This window comes from Prionailurus bengalensis, chromosome D4 (genome assembly GCF_016509475.1).
Source record: "Prionailurus bengalensis isolate Pbe53 chromosome D4, Fcat_Pben_1.1_paternal_pri, whole genome shotgun sequence".
NCBI classification, from domain to species: Eukaryota; Metazoa; Chordata; class Mammalia; order Carnivora; family Felidae; genus Prionailurus; species Prionailurus bengalensis.
In genome coordinates, this window is record NC_057359.1 from 32,649,667 (window position 1) to 32,666,610 (window position 16,944).

Consider the following 16,944-nt stretch of genomic DNA (forward strand, 5'->3'; position numbering starts at 1 on the left):
TATGTATGTCTGTGTCCACTCAGCCTCTCCCCTAGGTGCAGAGCTGTATGGCCAACTTCATGACCAGTGTCTCCTCTCACATGCCTGATAGGTAGCTCAAGTTCACCATGTCCCACACTGAATTCCAGATCTTCTTCTCCCACAGGCTTCTTATTTCTAGGCTTTCCAGCTGCTGAAATCTCTAGGGTAAGTTGTGGTGCTTTTCTTCTTCTCATACCCATATTTGTCTAACAGTAAATCCTATCTTGGCTACTTTTAAAATGAATCTGGAATTCTCACCACTTCTTAATTGCCTCTGCTCGTATTACCCAGACTGATCTACTCATTACCTCTTTCCTGGATTATGGCAGTAACCTACTAAGTTCTCTTTTTGTTTCTAACCTTTTTTAAAAAAGTTTTTTATTTAAATTCCAGTTAGTTTACATCCAGTATAGTATTAGTTTCAGGTGTACAATATAGTGATTCAACATTTCCATACAACACCCAGTGCTCACCACTACAGGGCCCTCCTTAATACCCACAACCTATTTCACCCATCCCTCTGGTAACCAACAATTTGTTCTTTATAGTTAAAAGTCTTTTTCTTGGTTTGTGTCCCTTTTTTTCCCCCCACTTTGTTAATTTGTTTCATTTCTTAAATTCCACATAGAGTGAAATCATATGGTATTTATCTTTCTCCAACTGACTTATTTCACTTAACATTTCTTACTTCTGCTCTTGAACCTTTATTGTCTGCTGTCAACACAGCTATTGGGATGACCCAATTAAAATGTAATTCAGATGATGTCCTTGCTGTACTCAAACCTTACAGTGCCTTGCCATCTCAGAATAAAGTTGTTGCCTTTTTTCATGGCCTGTGAAGCCTTGTCAGTTATTCCCCCTTTTAAATTTCTGATCACCTTTCCTATTAGAAAAGGCCAAAATTTTCTGGCATCACCTTCCCTTTGATAATTCCATGGCCTGCTCTCATAGCATTTAACATCCTCTACCATCTAAATAATGTCCTGATTTAGTTTGTCTGCTGTCCCAGCAGAAGGTAAGTTCATTGAGGGTGGGATCTTTATCATTCACTGCTGTTGCCCAGTGCTTAGAACATGACAATTAACCAATATTTGTTGAATGAATATATGTTTTCACTTATGGTACAAAATCAATGTGGGCATTTAAATTGGAGAATTCACTTACTAGTGTGAAATTCACGAGCCTGTGGAATTTCCATTCAGAAGATACCAGCAGAAAACCAGTCATGTAATTTCCTTAATCACTTAGAATTCATGCCCAATCCTTTTGTGAGATCCCATCCTCTTCTCAGCTCTGATAAATGAGCCACATCTCCGGAAATGGTTCTTCCATGTTTTGTTGATCAGCACTTTGTAAACTAGCTTTCCGTTAATGTGATTAATTACTCTTTGTTTTCCCAGCTCAGGCAACCCTATTTTATGGTTTTGCATTTCTGTTATGAACATGTCAGATAAATAAGGGTGTAGGGAGGTACTTCAATTTTGTAGTTTTTCTATAGCATTGAAAATTGGCTTTAGTGGCACTTATAGATATGTCAGCTAAAATGAGAGCTTCTTATGAGGCAGCTTGAGAATGTTGGTATTGGCATTTCTTTAACTGATGTTTTATAGAAGAGCCATTGGAACGTGATTTCCCTCTACCACAAATAATGAACAACTGTGACAGCTGTATTATAACAATGTCCTTCTCACCATTATTGTTAATGTTGTGTCAGCACTTTGATTATAAACACTCTTTTTCATAGTTTAATAACTGAGCTATTAAGAAACCATTCCATGTAGTAAATGGGTATACTTGCTGTTCATTGCAGTGGTGATTTTTTATAAAACCAAATTTAAAAAAATACTTGGTAATGCTAGAAGGGGATTTTTGTGAATGCTGTTAGGTGAGGGAAAGGGATCCAAGCAAGAGAGGTGCAATGTTCAGTATATGATCTGAATTTGTACTTTTTCATTCAGCTTTTAGCTGCCCTGGGGTGGGGGGATAAGTATAACAGAATGGCTCTTTTGATGCTGTACTTGAGAGACAGGAATTAGAGCTGTCTTATAGATTAATCATGTTGTGACAGACATTTTAGTATTTGTTTTGTTTTAGGATACATTGGTTCACTAGCAATATATCTAAATCTTTATAATAGTGAGTCATTTTATATTGGGTGTTGTTGTTCCTGGAAAAGGCATGCTCATTAAACATGAGATAAAACAAGGCTGGCAATGAGCCCTGAATACTGAATTTTATTTATTTATTTTGTACTCTGGGTACTTCCAGAGGTTAGACTGGAAAGAAGTTTCAATATACTGAAAGACTGTAGAAGAAATCATAGTGTTCAGTTAAAATTTTCATTTAAGTAAAAAAAAAAATAGGATACACCTCCACAGTTACATTAATTTTAAATTGCACATGTTTAATAGGAAAAAGGTTAAATTTACTTGTCTGTGGGTTTTCTCTTTTTTTAATTATTGTGATTATTTTTTTTATTTTATTTAAATCCAGGTTAGTTAACATATAGTGTAATGGTTTCAGGAGTAGAATTTAGTGATTCATCACTTACATTCAACACCCAGTGCTCATGACAACAAATGCCCTCCTTAATGCCCATCACCCACCTAGTCCAACCCCCCAACCACATCCCCTCCAGCAACCCTCAGTTTGTTCTGTGTATTTAAGAGTCTCTAATGGTTTACCTCCCTCTCTGTTTTTATCTCATTTTTCCTTCCCTTCCCATGTGTTCATCTGTTTTGTTTCTTTAATTCCACATATGAATGAAATCATATGGTATTTGTCTTTCTTTGACTAACTTTACTTAGCATAATACATTCCAGTTCTATCCACATTGTTGCAGATGACAAGATTTCATTCTTTTAGATCACTGAGTAATATTCCATTGTATAATACTATATCACGTCTTTTTTTTTTAATGTTTATTTTTGAGAGAGAGAGAGACAGCAAGAGAGAGGGAGAGAGCACCTGAGGGGTGGGGGGAGGCAGAGAGAGAGAGAGGGAGACAGAACCCAAAGCAGGCTCTGCACTGTCAGCCAGAGTTGGACACCCAGGCACCCCTATACCACATCTTCTTTATTCATTCATCAGTCGATGGACATTTGTGCTCTTTCCATAATTTGTCTGTTGTTGATTAGTCACGCTATAAACATTGTACCCCTTCAAATTAGCATTTTTGTATCCTTTGTATAAATAGGAGTACAATTGCTGGGTCATAGGTAGCTTGGGTCATAGGGTAGCTCAGTTTTTCATTTTTTGAGGAAGCTCATTGCTGTTTTCCACAGTGGCTGCACCAGTTTGCACCAGTGCAGAAGTCTTCCCCTTTCTCCTCATCCTTGTCAACATATGTTGTTTCCTGAGTTGTTAATTTTAGCCATTCTGACAGGCGTGAGTTGGTATCTCATTGTGTCTTTTGCCCATTTCCTCACTGGATTATTTGTTTTTTGGGTGTTGAGTTGGCTAAATTCTTCATAGATTTTGGATTCTAACCCTTTATCTGATGTCATGTGCAAACATCTTCTCCCATTCTGTCAGTTGTCTTTTAGTTTTGCTGATTGTTTCCTTCTCTGTGCAGGAGCTTTTTATCTTGGTGAGGTCCCAATAGTTCATGTTTGCTTTTGTTTCTCTTGCCTCCAGAAACACGTGTAGAAAGAAGTAGCTATGGCTGAGGTCAAAGAAGTTGTTTCCTGTTTTCTCTTTTAGGATTTCGATTCGTTCCTGTCTTATGTTTCAAGGTCTTTCATCCATTTTGAGTTTAGTATTGTGTATGGTGTAGAAAGTGGTTCAGGTTCATTCTTCTGCATGTCGCTGTCCAGTTTTCCCAATATCATTTGCTGAAGATACTGTCCTTTTTCCATTGGATATTCTTTCCTGCTTTGTCAGATATTAGTTTGGCATATATTTGGGTGTCCGTTTCTGGGTTCTCTGTTCTATTCCACTGATCTATGTGTCTGTTCTTGTGCCAGTACCGTACTATCTTGATGATTATAGCTTTGTAATACAGCTTGAAGTCTAGAATTGTGATGCCTCCAGCTTTGGTATTCTTTATCAACATTGCTTTGGCTATTCAAGGTCTTTTGTGGTTCCATACAAATTTTAGGATTGTTTGTTCTAGCTTTGTGAAGAATGCTGGTGTTATTTTGATGGGGATTGCATTGAGTATATAGATTGCTTTGGGTGGCTTTTCTTTTTTTGGTGTGAGAGTACTAAACATTGTTAGGAAAGTTTCCCATTCCCAACATTCTCGAATTCTGAACTCTTTTTTAAACAAAACTACTCATACTGTTTTGTCGGTTGAGCTTTCAGATCTTTTCTATACATACATTAATGTAATGGCTTACTTCTCTTGGGGAACCCAAATGGTATCACAGTTTAATGTACCTTCGTGTTTTCATTTCATTGTGTCATTCTTAGTCACTCAATATTTATGGATTTACCAGACCTTTTTCATTGATACTTTAAATTTCAATCTTGATTCTATTCTTATTTTAAAAATCTAAGCATTACAAGTAAAATGTAAGCAATTGACAAGGCCAGTTCCTCCCAGAAGTAATTGTTTTCTCAGTTATAAACAGAAATAGATGATTGTACATTCTTCATGCTGCACAGATATAAATGTTTATCTAAGATAGATTCTAAGAAGTTGAATTGCTGATTCATACTTCATGTGCATTTAAAATTTTGATTGATAATGCCAAATTCCTCTCCAAATCCACCATAAAATCTTATATACCCCCCAACCCATATGTTTTCTGATGTAAAAATCTGAAGTTATATATCATCATTTCATTTTTCACCCTTTATTCTTGAAGTTGGGTATCTTTCTGTGTTTATTGTCAGTGAAGAGTCTTTGAATCTTTTGTCTATTTTTCAAAAGTGTGGGTTTTTACAAAATACTTTCTGGATAGCAGTCTTTGTTTTATATTGGAAATATTTTTTGTCTTATCATCTTAGGTTAATTTATTTATTAGTATGTTATTTATCCTTCAGAATGTTAAAATGTTGATATAGTCAGAATTTACTAATCTTTCCAATATGCCTTTTGTCTTTTAAATGTTATATTAAGGAGTCATATTTGTTCTAAATACATCAATATATTTGCCTACAATTCATTTTAATACTTTTATATGTCTGTTTTGTTTTTGAGTTTAGATTAGTAAATCAATTGTAATTTATTTTTATGATTCAGAGATGGATACTCTCTCTTTGGCTCTGTCTCTCTCTCTGTCTCTCTCTGTCTCTCTCTCTCACACATACACACACACACACACATACACACACACACACATTTCAGTATTCAGTTGAATACATTGTTGAATAGTTTGTGGTATTGATTTTTGGTTATTTAGCTCTTTGTTTTTTCTAATTTTCTGTTACTAAGAGTGATCTATTTAACATTCTTCAAGTTTTTTAACTATATTTTTTGGTTATAGAATTTTTATATTGTTTTTAAAAATCTAATTTGTCATTTATTTATAGTCTCTTACTTACATTTCTAATACCCGCATTAAATTTTAAAACATGCTAAAGTACTTATTTTATATCTTGTGCCTATGATTATTATATATCTATCTATCTAATTCTACATTTTATTTATTCTGATCATGGAATCATGTTTTCTTGCATGGCTTTTGAGTTTTGATTGTGAGCATATTAGCCCTTATAATTTAATATCTGGGAATTTTTTGTGACCTTTGTTATGGGTGGTGACTGAAAATCATAATTTTCACTTCAAAATTATCACAACCCAACTTCCAGTAATATCACCCTACTTTATGAGCAATGTAAGAACTTTACAGTAGTGTGATTTCATTAAACCTCTTTCCCTTTATGATCTTATCTTACATTTGCCATTACATACGTTAAACTCTACAACATTGTTATTTTTGTTTGAAACAGTCAAGTCTTCTTATGAAACTTATAGTCTCTGTCTCTCTCTCTTTGTATCTTTGTGTTTTGAAAATACAAAACATTTATTTTATATTTACCCATATATTTATTCTTTTTTGGTGTTCTTCATTCTTTTGTGCCAATCTGTGGTTCAGGCTGGTGTCATTTTCCTTCATTCTTTCAAATTTTTGTCTCTATTTTTTATTTTTTATTTTATCTTTATTTTCAAAGGATATTTCCTTGGAAATAAATTCCAGATTGCCAGCTTTTTTTTTTTTTTTTTTTTTTAGTATTTTATAGATATTGTTCCATTGCCACTTTTCTGGTCAGATATCAAATGTAATTCATAGAGTTTACTGAATATGTCTTTTTTCTTGTGCTTCTAAGAATATGTTCAGATGTGTTTTCTTTATATTTATCTCTTGGGATTTGCTGGGCATCTTGAATCTGTGGGTTCACCTTTTTTTTTTTTTTTACCACTTTTGGAAAGTTTTCTACCGTTTTCTCTTCCAGTATTTCTTGTCATCTACTCTCTCTTTCCTCTCCTTCTCAGTCTCCACTTATACAGAAATGGAACAGGTTATTTTCCTTTAGATCTCTATTCCTCCTCCTAACTGTTATTATTCCTTCTATTTCCTATTCAAGTCTTTAAAGCCATTTAAGTTTTACTCTCACAATTCCAGTCTGTTTGGAAATCTATTGAATTAAACATTATTGATGTCATTTTTTTTATTTCTACCATTTACACTTTTTAAAATAGTTTCTATGACTTTGCTAAAATATTTCTCTCTTCACATATGTTGTCTTTTTCATTAGCTCCTTTAGCATTTTGAACATACCAGTATGAAACTCTCCATCTGATCATTCCAGTATCTTGTTCATTTTTTGTGTCTGATTTTATTGATTCTTTCCTTTCTTGATTGTAAATCATCTTCTTGTTTTTTTTAGTGTACCATGTGCTTTTATTGATTATGTGCTGGATATTTTGTCTGTAGCAACTGATATTAATATTATTTCCATAAAGGACATGGCCTTTTGTCTGTCAGTTTTCTACAGTAGTAGTAAGTCAGTCTGATTTGTAGGTTGAGCTGGGTTTGAGCTTTGTTTTTGTTTTTTTTTTTTTTTTTTTAAAGTTTTTATTTATTTTTGGGACAGAGAGAGACAGAGCATGAACGGGGGAGGGGCAGAGAGAGAGGGAGACACAGAATCGGAAACAGGCTCCAGGCTCTGAGCCATCAGCCCAGAGCCTGACGCGGGGCTCGAACTCACGGACCGCGAGATCATGACCTGGCTGAAGTCAGACGCTTAACCGACTGCGCCACCCAGGCGCCCCTGAGCTTTGTTTTAACTTTAGTTTGATTCAGTCTACTCTATTTTGAGATGTTTTGAGGATAGGATTGGGATTTTCCCTTCAGCATGTCTGTTCTCTGAGCACTGTGGAAACTCTAGCTTCTGTTGGCTTTTCATAACTGAGTTGACAGCTTTTAGAACTATAGAAGATCTTTCCTTGCTTTAGAGCCTAGCTGCCTGGATTTGAGGTTCCTGGAGAGTTTTCTTTTCTCTCCAGTTCTACTTCTTGCGTTTTGCACCTCATGAGAATTATTAATGACAGATCTATATTTTGTTCCCTGCTAAACCACTGTACCCAGATAATTCACTGGCAATGTTATGTATAAGTTGTCTAGAAGCACAATTAACTTTTCACATATGTAACTACTGTTCTTGTATTTATTGTGTGTTTGTGGAATGCTTTACATTTATTAACTCATTTAGGGAAGTAGCATTTTTCCCACCCTTTTACAGATAAGATATCTGAGGCAAGGTCATACCACTAGTAAATGACAGAACTGTGATTTGAACCCTGACTGTCTGCACCTTATTAAACCTCAGGATATGGCCTGGCTCTCTAGTGTTACTGTTGTTCCTCTCAGTTAAGTTGGATTCATGTAGCCCAGACTACCTGAAATGTTGTTTTTTCCTAAAATGGTATCATTTTTCAAAGGAAGGAGTGGAGATAAATTTAATGATCTTATAGCAGTGAGAAGCTTTATTTTCTAGATTAATGAAACAAGTGGGAATACAAATTGTTATTTGATACATGCTACTGTAGTTCAATTTTTTATGATAGGTGTTCTTTCGAGGGTATTAGTTAAAATATGAATTCTTAGTCATTTGTAGAAATGAGGAAATGGGGCATAAGAGACTGTTAAAAACTGAGAACAAACTGAGGGTTGATGGGGGGTGGGAGGGAGGAGAGGGCGGGTGATGGGTATTGAGGAGGGCACCTTTTGGGATGAGCACTGGGTGTTGTATGGAAACCAATTTGTCAATAAATTTCATAAAAAAAAAAGAAATGAGGAAATGGGGACTTGATTATACCCTTTATCATTTTCTTCTTCATAGTATGGTTAAGTACACATCTGTCTTCTCCCTTCCTAAACTGTGAGTTTCCCAGGGCAGGCATAGTTCCCTGTTTACTTGGGCACTCTACTTTGAAATCTCGTGCCTTGCCTTGTACTTACAGGCAGAGGATGCTGGAGAAAAAGGTCATGGGCATGTGCTCAGGAAGGCCTGAGTTTGAACCCCAGTTACTCCCTTGGCTGGTTGGAACACTATAGCTTGGGCCAAATCCAGCTCACTGCCAAGTTTTGTAAATAACACTGTTATTGGAATACAACTAGACCCATTTGTTTACATATTGCCCTCCAATGTCAGAGTTTAGTTACAACTCTGTAGTTGTGCAAAGCCTGAATTAGTAAATATCTGGCCATTTACAGAAGTTTGATGGATCCTGGATTGGATGGTTTTAGGCAAGTTACTTAATCTCTTGAATCTTTCCTCATAAATGAAGTGGGATATAAATTACCTAATAAGTTCATGTTAAGGAAGGGAGGTAAAGTATATGATGTTTCCGACATGGTATGTCTGGAGTGAATTAGGCCTTTAATTAGCCTTTATTCTTCTAATTGAAAATACTTATTATTGATAACCAGTTTAATAAATCAGGGTCCTGAAGGACTCTATCACTCTTCATTCATTCAATCCTTTTACTGAATTAAAAGATGAGCGATACTAGAACAATTGGTATATTTGGTAGGTGTGAGCCTTTTATGTAGTTCAGGTATTGTATGGATTCTTAAGAAAACTTGCACTAATTTTTAGCTAAGGATGTTAATCCTTATTAATCCCTATTAAATTTTAGAATTATCAATTTAGTTTCCTGACAATAAAGTACTATTTAGAAAAGGAAAGAAATGTTAAAAAGTGTCCATTCTGATATTGCCCTTTATTGGGTTATAAACATAGGCATTTAGGGCAAGTTCATTCACAAATGAATGAATTGACAAATTGACATGTTTGTGCTGTGACAAATCAGCTAGTTTGCACCATGTGAGTGATGGTTCACAATGACATAACTGGATATGACTTTTTTCTTTTCCTACTTGTTTTTTTCAAAATTGAGTGAATTAAATAGAAACCATGATATCATATATATCATGTAAATAATATAAATAACTAACTGGCCAGGAATATTTTTCTCTTTTACTAAGAAAGATGATTTTTCAGGTAAATTGTGACAAAAAGAACTTCATGTCAAATCATTGTTTCTTAAGTCCATGTTAAGTTACCAAAGCCCGCAGCTTTCCTTTCCTTAGTGCTCCAGTATGTGAAAATGATCTTTGCAGTTTTTTAAACCTTTGGTAATTTTCAAGATTTTCACTCTGCCCTATTTTGCCATTTTCTCATTTATTTAACAAATTCATCTGGAAGATGTACTCTTTATTGGGCATTGTAATAGAGAAAGAGTAACCTGACAGGTATTTCCACAGCACTCATTGAGCTTACAGTTTAGTGAGGAGAGCAAAATGAATTCAACAAATAGTTAAAAAGAGTAATGAGTGAGAAGTAACTGGGCCAGGAAACTAGGAGAGCCTTCTTTGAGGAATCAACATTGAGGTTGAGATATCAAGAATGTGTTCAGTGTAATTAATAAAGACATAGATAGAATAGTACAGAGCAAGGGTGGACAAGGTCTAGACCTGACGATCCTGGCCCTTTGGAATGATGTTAAGTCCTGAGAAGCATTCAAACCCATTCTGGTTAGTTCTTCACTGACCTGGAGTGGCTGTTGCAGTAAAGTAGGTCTGCTTGAAGGGCACTGGGGGTATCAACTAATGTGGCAGCAGTGATGGTGGAGAGAGGAGGATGTGTTTGGACATGGGATCGACAGAACTCAAGTGATTAGATCTAGGATGAGAGGAAAATTATGGCTTCCAGCATGAGCTAGAAAGGTACATGGTGCCACTGATGGGAAACAGTGGCGAGTTGAGGAGACATGAGTTCATTTTTGCATGTGTGTTTGAGATGCCTGTCGAGTGTTAGCCAGACATTCCAGGAAATTAATGTTTGAGTCACTCACCAGCCTTTTGAGAGTCAAGGTAGTGGATCAGATGCCCAGCAAGTAGATGTGGATAAGAAGTAAACGGGAACTCTTACAAAAATTACAGTGTTTAAGGAGTGTGGAAGAGATGGCTGTTAAAGGAAGCACAGGATCAGCTAGAGATGGAGAAGGACAGTGAGGGGTGTGTAGGGTCATAGAAACCACAGGTAGAAATTGTCAGGTATGCTTCACATACCTGTGTTGAATGCCGCTTAGAGGTCAGGTGAACCAGGGGCTTGGAATTATCTGTTAGATTTTGTGACACGGAGGTCACTGGTAACCCCAGAAAGAACTAGTTCTATATTGTGGCGAGTGGAAGCCTTCTCAGCTTCACTTAAAATCGAGAGTCTATCTGTTCTGTTTGAGAGGATGCTTTCCTTCCAGTGTGGTGGTGTGCTGCAGTGCGTGCCCCTTTCCGGGATCCTCTTCAGGTGCTTTAAAGCAGTTGCCATGCTGCTTTGCTGTATTTAACTCTGCTAATGTGTCCCTTTAGGCTTCTTCTCACTACTAGTTTCATTCATCAGAACTCTTACGCTCTTAGTGTCTGAGTTCCGCACCCTCCACAGCCCTCTTTTGCCACATTCCCACTTCAATCCTGGCATTTTTTAATATTCAATGAAAATATTTTACCTCATGTTTTGTTTTCATTTTCGTTTTCTCTCTCTGTAGAAAGTGTGTTGAAATGCTGGAAAAATAGTTAAAATCAGTAATGTTTTATTAAATTGTTTTTGAATATTTTAGATATTGAATAATTTGAACTGGTAATATTCGGACTGAACTATTACTTTTAACGTGTGTTTCATCAAAACCATTATTTCAAAGGCCTCTAGAATCTGGCTTTGTTACGGAGAAAATCCGTCAAGTTATCTCCTTGAGCTGGGTTTATACTAGATTCAGATGTATATACACATGGCAGCTTTTGCTGCTCTGAACCTTTAATAATAACCCAGGAAATTTCAAATAGATGTTTAGAGGCTTTCCAGACCCACAAACCCATTGAACATTTCTGGTTGTTTGCCTTTTTTGCTGCCTGTTAGGAGTTATACAGGTATATTGATTCTCCTGAGTTGTTTTGGTATTTCGCTAGTCAGAAAAATTAAAGCTATGGAGTGTGACATCCCGGTATTAATAGTAGATGAGTTAAAGGGATTTCCTGTAAATTAGGCAAAACTGTCAACATTAGTTAAAGAAGATCACCTTGGAGAACAGATAAAGAGATTTTATATATATAGTGTGGAGAGGGGAAAAACCCAAAATAACCCATAGTTATTTTTAAAAACTTATTAATGCAGTAAATTGAAAGGACATCTATTAATGCCTGAGGTTGAAAATTTTAAAAGTTACTTAGGTATTTAACTTAAAAATTATAGGTCAGCAAAAGGCTGACCCTGGCCCTGTTTTCTCATGGACTTTTTCACAGAGTTTTAGTGAGAAATGATAAAGTTTGTATTTGTGGTAAAGGGAGTCCTCTTCAAGTGAAACAGTCTATGCCAATCTAAGATATACAAAAGTGCCCAAAATAGAAACTTAGGTGGGGAGGAGACATTTCATGGCACCTTCTTCTGAAGGGGGTGGATAGCCTGTTTATCAGTATAATTTTTGCAATACCGTTTGCCCACAGAAAGACCCAAATGATATTTTTGTGAAAAGAGTACCTTTTAAAAAGAGCTTTCTGCTAATCCTTATATCGAATGGAGCCTGCCAATACTCTATTTTGTAGCTATCCTGTATACACGGACGGATTCCCAGAGCACAAGAGAACTCAGTCATATGTATATTCTCTGCTCTATAATTCTAGTACATACTGTCTAGTCTGTCAAGTGCTGTGTGTCACAGCTTTCCCCCAAGGATGGCAATGAACATGATACCAGGGTAATGATGGTTCCCTCTAGGATATATCTGTTTCTGTCTGTCTGTCTGTCTGCCTGTCTGTCTATTGATCTCTAGAGAGAGAGAACATTTTTGTGTGTACCCTCACTTTTTACCCTCTCTTTTTCCCTTCCTTTCTTGAACTGCTTAGAGATAGCCATTATGAAGTTCCTGATGGCTTTAATTTCAAAATAAAAAGGTGGAATTTATGGAAATATTTACATATATAGTAATGATGTCTGTTAAATGGGTGTGATAATTGTGTGTTTTTTTTTTTGTTTGTTTGTTTGTTTTTGTCCTAGGAGTGCTGTCTCTGCAATTTGAGAGGGGGTGCTCTTAAGGAAACGAAGAACAATAAGTGAGTAATGTGTTAATTGTGTTCAATTTCATTGTTTCCTTCTGCTGTCTAGAATGTTGAACCTCAGTGTGGACTGTTTGCTTTACCTCTCATTATTGGACACATTGTTCCAGAACTTTTGCTGTCCAGATCTGAAGTTGAGATTCTGTGCATGTCTTCGGAGACCATTCATTACTGAAAGCACAGCACATTCCCCTCTGCTGGACAAAGGTGGTCTTGCTTCTCTCCATGTCTCTGACACTGATGAAGGATAACCCCTCTTTTACTGATGGTGTTTTTAAAATGAAGGCAGCCCATGTCATCTAGGTATCATTGGGATCCTAGTGTTTAATATGATGAATCCTATTAGTCTAACAGAACAAATGTGCCTGAAAACAGTGAAATCTGTTGCCTTCAGATAAATAAAATCAATCATAGTCATAATATTTAAACAAAATTATTTGCTTTTAAAACCAAATTAACAAGAAAGTGTTTCTATTCTAAAATAGAAACACAGGGAGAAAACATTAATTTTAAGATACAAAGGATTGGAGAACATGAAGAGAATCTTGAAAGAGTAATAAGTGAACATAAAAGAAAGGCAATCTGGTTTTTAATGTGGTTATTGAAATATATTTTTTGCATGAGTATTATTTTCATGACCCAATTTTAGTATTGAAAGTGGGGACAAAGCATATTAAAGGTTCCTTTGGTAATAGGAATATGTAGAAATGGTAGAGGCAGGGGCACCTGGGTGGCTCAGTCAGTTAAGCGTCCGACTTCAGCTCAGGTCATGATCTCACAGTTTGTGAATTTGAGACCCATGTTGGGCTCTGTGCTGACAGCTCAGAGCCTGGAACCTGCTTTGGATTCTGTGTCTCCATATCTCTATCTGCCCCTCCCCTGCTCAGGCTCTCTCTCTCTCTCTCTCCCAAAAATAAACAAACATTTAAAACAGTTAAAAAAAACAAAACAAAAAGAAAACGAAAAAGTAGAGGCAGAGGTTGTAAGCTGGCATTAAAGGGTCAAATCCAACCCCAAGGTATGTTTTAGTTGACTGACACACAATTTTATAAATTTGATCTAAATTTTAGAAGTTGATAGATTTTATATAAAAATCCAGATATTTATCTGTACTTGAAATATAATTGTGCATCTCTAAATGGCAATAACATGTTGGGATGAGAACCTGGCCTCAATAGGACAGATGCTCCCCAGGTTACCATCATTTACCAGTACACACATATTTGCTTACCTCCTGCCTGGCCCTGTAGGCACTAGAGTTGAGACCCCTGGTGTAATGTAATGATTGAATTAGCATTAACTATGTGCATGTGCACTTGTTTCTGATTGCTTCTAAGGAAGAGTAAAGGCATTCATCATTCCTATGTTGATAAATTTCAGTCTATTAGACTTAATATTTGCTTGATTTTAGATCTTCCTCTTTCACAGTCTTAGTTAATGTGATTGGTAAGGTACTAAAAAGTGTTGCTAGGTCTAGGGTATTGAACAAATCATGCAGACTGTTAGATGATTTAGGTGGTTCCTATAAAGACAAAGGTGATAAGAACTTTCCTTCCTACCCATGGGCCAGGACAAAAGGGAATAATGTGTACTATAGAATTATAATATTTATTTAGATTTGAAAGAATGCCCTGATGGGGTGGACACTTGTCCTTTCTCCCTTGGTCTTTAAAGACAGAATGGAGTCTGAGTGACATACTACTCTTTTACTTATAAATGGGCTGATGGATGTGGTAATTCCTTCAAGGTGTCTTTAAACCTTAAGAGTCTTTATTTTTACTTGGGGAATAACATTTATGACAAACTAAATAGTGTTAATGGGGACATTTTTCTGGAGTAATTCAGAATTTGAGAGGAGATACTAGGATTTAAGTAGGAAGTGAGAGAACCAGCTAATTTCATTCCTCCTTATCTTGGGTTCCTTTGGTTATAGTGCGATTGAAATGAGAAACAATTTAATTAAAGACTTAGTACTAATTCTCTTAGAAAACTTTACTATTCTAATTTTCATGACACTTGTATTATGTAAAAGATTATATGCTCTATCCAATTCATACCTTTTATTAATTGAACTAATCTTTTGCCACATATTGATTTGCTTAAGTATATTAAACACCTGTTATATTTTAGTACTAAATGAAATAGCAGCCCTACATTTCAGTATTTTGCAGATCCAGTGTAGAAAAATGCCATATATTGATAGGATCAAGTCTTGGTCTTCACCCCACTCTACAGGTTGCAATTGTGGGCAGGTGTGGTACTGAATCTATCCGGGTATCACCTGATAGGTTTAAAATTCAGAGTCTGGTTTGTGATTGGTTTAGGCTTTTGGCTTTCCTTCTCTGTGAGAATTGCCACCACCCAGTTGAAGTGTGTGGTGTGCAAGCTTAGAGAACTTTTGTTTATGTTTCATGTCTCCTTTCCCATAGGTGGGCCCATGTCATGTGTGCCGTCGCGGTCCCAGAAGTTCGATTCACTAATGTCCCAGAAAGGACACAGATAGATGTAGGCAGAATACCTTTACAGAGGTTAAAATTGGTGAGTGACAAAGCTTCTTTTTAACTTCATAAATTAGTGTTAATTTCAATTTCTGAATATTTCTTTTAATGTATACATTCTCAAGATAATTTTTTTTAGTTTCATTTAATATTCTACCCTTTTCTCCTAAATTTACATATTTGTATATGTTCTTTCCATGTTATATTATAAATATGCATATAACCTTCCTCAATTCTGTTTAAAATGAGGCAAAAGAATACTACTTTTTTTGGATTAGTGTGAATTTTCAAACCATAGGCTGTCTGGTGAAGTTTGTTAGTAATATACCTGAGATATCTATCTTTATTTCAATTGTTTAGTTTTCCTTTCTGGCCTGTCTTTGGTTGGTCCTGACTTAGCAAAATGTACCTAACCTGATTTCATCATTTCTTCACCAAGAGATTTGCAGAGAAATAGAAAAAGTTTTTTTATTACTAAGGGATTTTTTTCACTTATGAATAGATACAAGTCATTTAATTTGCCAGACTCTCTGGCTGATTATCTTCTGACTGGTTTAGGAACATTCATAGAAATCTTCCTACTGGTTCTCTTTGTTAAGAATGTTTTTCATTGCAAAGATTTAGGCCTTTAATTCATCAACATTGAAGTAATGTTGGAGTTCTGTTCAAGTGTGAGCCAAGAGAGGATTAGTGTAGGCCCTTAAATTTCATATTTAATGATGATTTTTTCTTATTTTATATTGCATGATTTAGAAAATACTGGAGTGTGTTTTACACATGGATTTAATTCCCTAGAATTTCTTCAGTACTTGTTATTTTTGACTTGAGGTCTTTCCACTATAGAATATTTTGGGTATGGTAGCTGTAACTTTTTACCCAACTATTAACTTGTTACTAAGTCTCTTGCCCTTCAGGGAGCTGGGCATATTGTCTCTGGACCTCTGTCATGAGCACTTCGATTTTAGTCTACAGTTTTTCAATCTCAGAGAAGAGAAAGTATATATTGTTATGTTCCATTGAAGCTGCATCAAGAATTTTGCATCACTAGAAAATATGTGGTGACCCGATGATTGTCCTTGGCAGGTGTAAGTGGTAGGACCAGGATGTTCAGGATGTGGTAATGGAAATTTTGTGGATGAAATTGAAATAATGGGTCATTTAAATGCCCCTTTAAAGCTCACAGTGATATAAGAAGAGAGTAAAAAGTTCTTCAGCTCACAGACTTCCCATAGGAAAGTTTGAAATCATATATCTTGGTCAACAGTTGAAACACACACACACACACACACACACACACACACACACACACACCCCCCAATGAGAAACAGTTTGCCGGAATTAGGACTATGAGGCAGGATATTTAAATAATGTTGAGTTCATCACATGTTGAAGAATTCAATGTTTATTAGGACAAATATTAACAAAAGTCTTGTATTTTAATTTTTTTCTAATTTACAAGTGTTACGTATTTGCGAAAATTCCAACACAGCATTTAACAATCATCTTTGGTTCTCTATCCTGAAAGATGACTTCTGTTACCAGTTACCTCTCATTGTTAACCCTCAGAATGAGTGGTCACTATTCTTGATGTGTTCCCTTAAGGAACTATATCCTGGCGAATCTAGTCCATGAATGCTTCCTTAATGATTTGTTGTTCCTCACACCAGTCCCAAAGGGGTTTTAAGGGAACAACAGGAAAGGACAACATGGGATCACTTCAGTGCTATTCAGGAAGTTATATTTAGAAATTTGACATCTGAAATGGCAAAGCTTACTGTTTTCTTCTCAGTGGTATGCTTCACCTTGATTGTGTATATCACATATTCCTTATAGAATGTTTTACATCCTTAAACAATTTGTATCTT

The 16,944-nt window shown here is 35.8% G+C and overlaps 1 protein-coding gene across 10 annotated transcripts in view; it reads left to right on the plus strand.

The window, feature by feature from the left end:
* The window catches only part of KDM4C (lysine demethylase 4C), a 430,619-nt gene that overhangs the window by 291,267 nt on the left and 122,408 nt on the right, over positions 1–16,944 (plus strand). For 9 of the 10 annotated variants that reach the window (XM_043565681.1, XM_043565689.1, XM_043565686.1 and 6 more), the window contains 2 exons: positions 12,523–12,578; positions 15,011–15,119. In XM_043565681.1, the coding sequence (XP_043421616.1) occupies positions 12,523–12,578; positions 15,011–15,119 (165 nt within the window). Of the gene's footprint in view, positions 1–12,522; positions 12,579–15,010; positions 15,120–16,944 lie in introns of those variants that run through there. The other variant, XR_006294971.1, reaches the window with a different exon arrangement.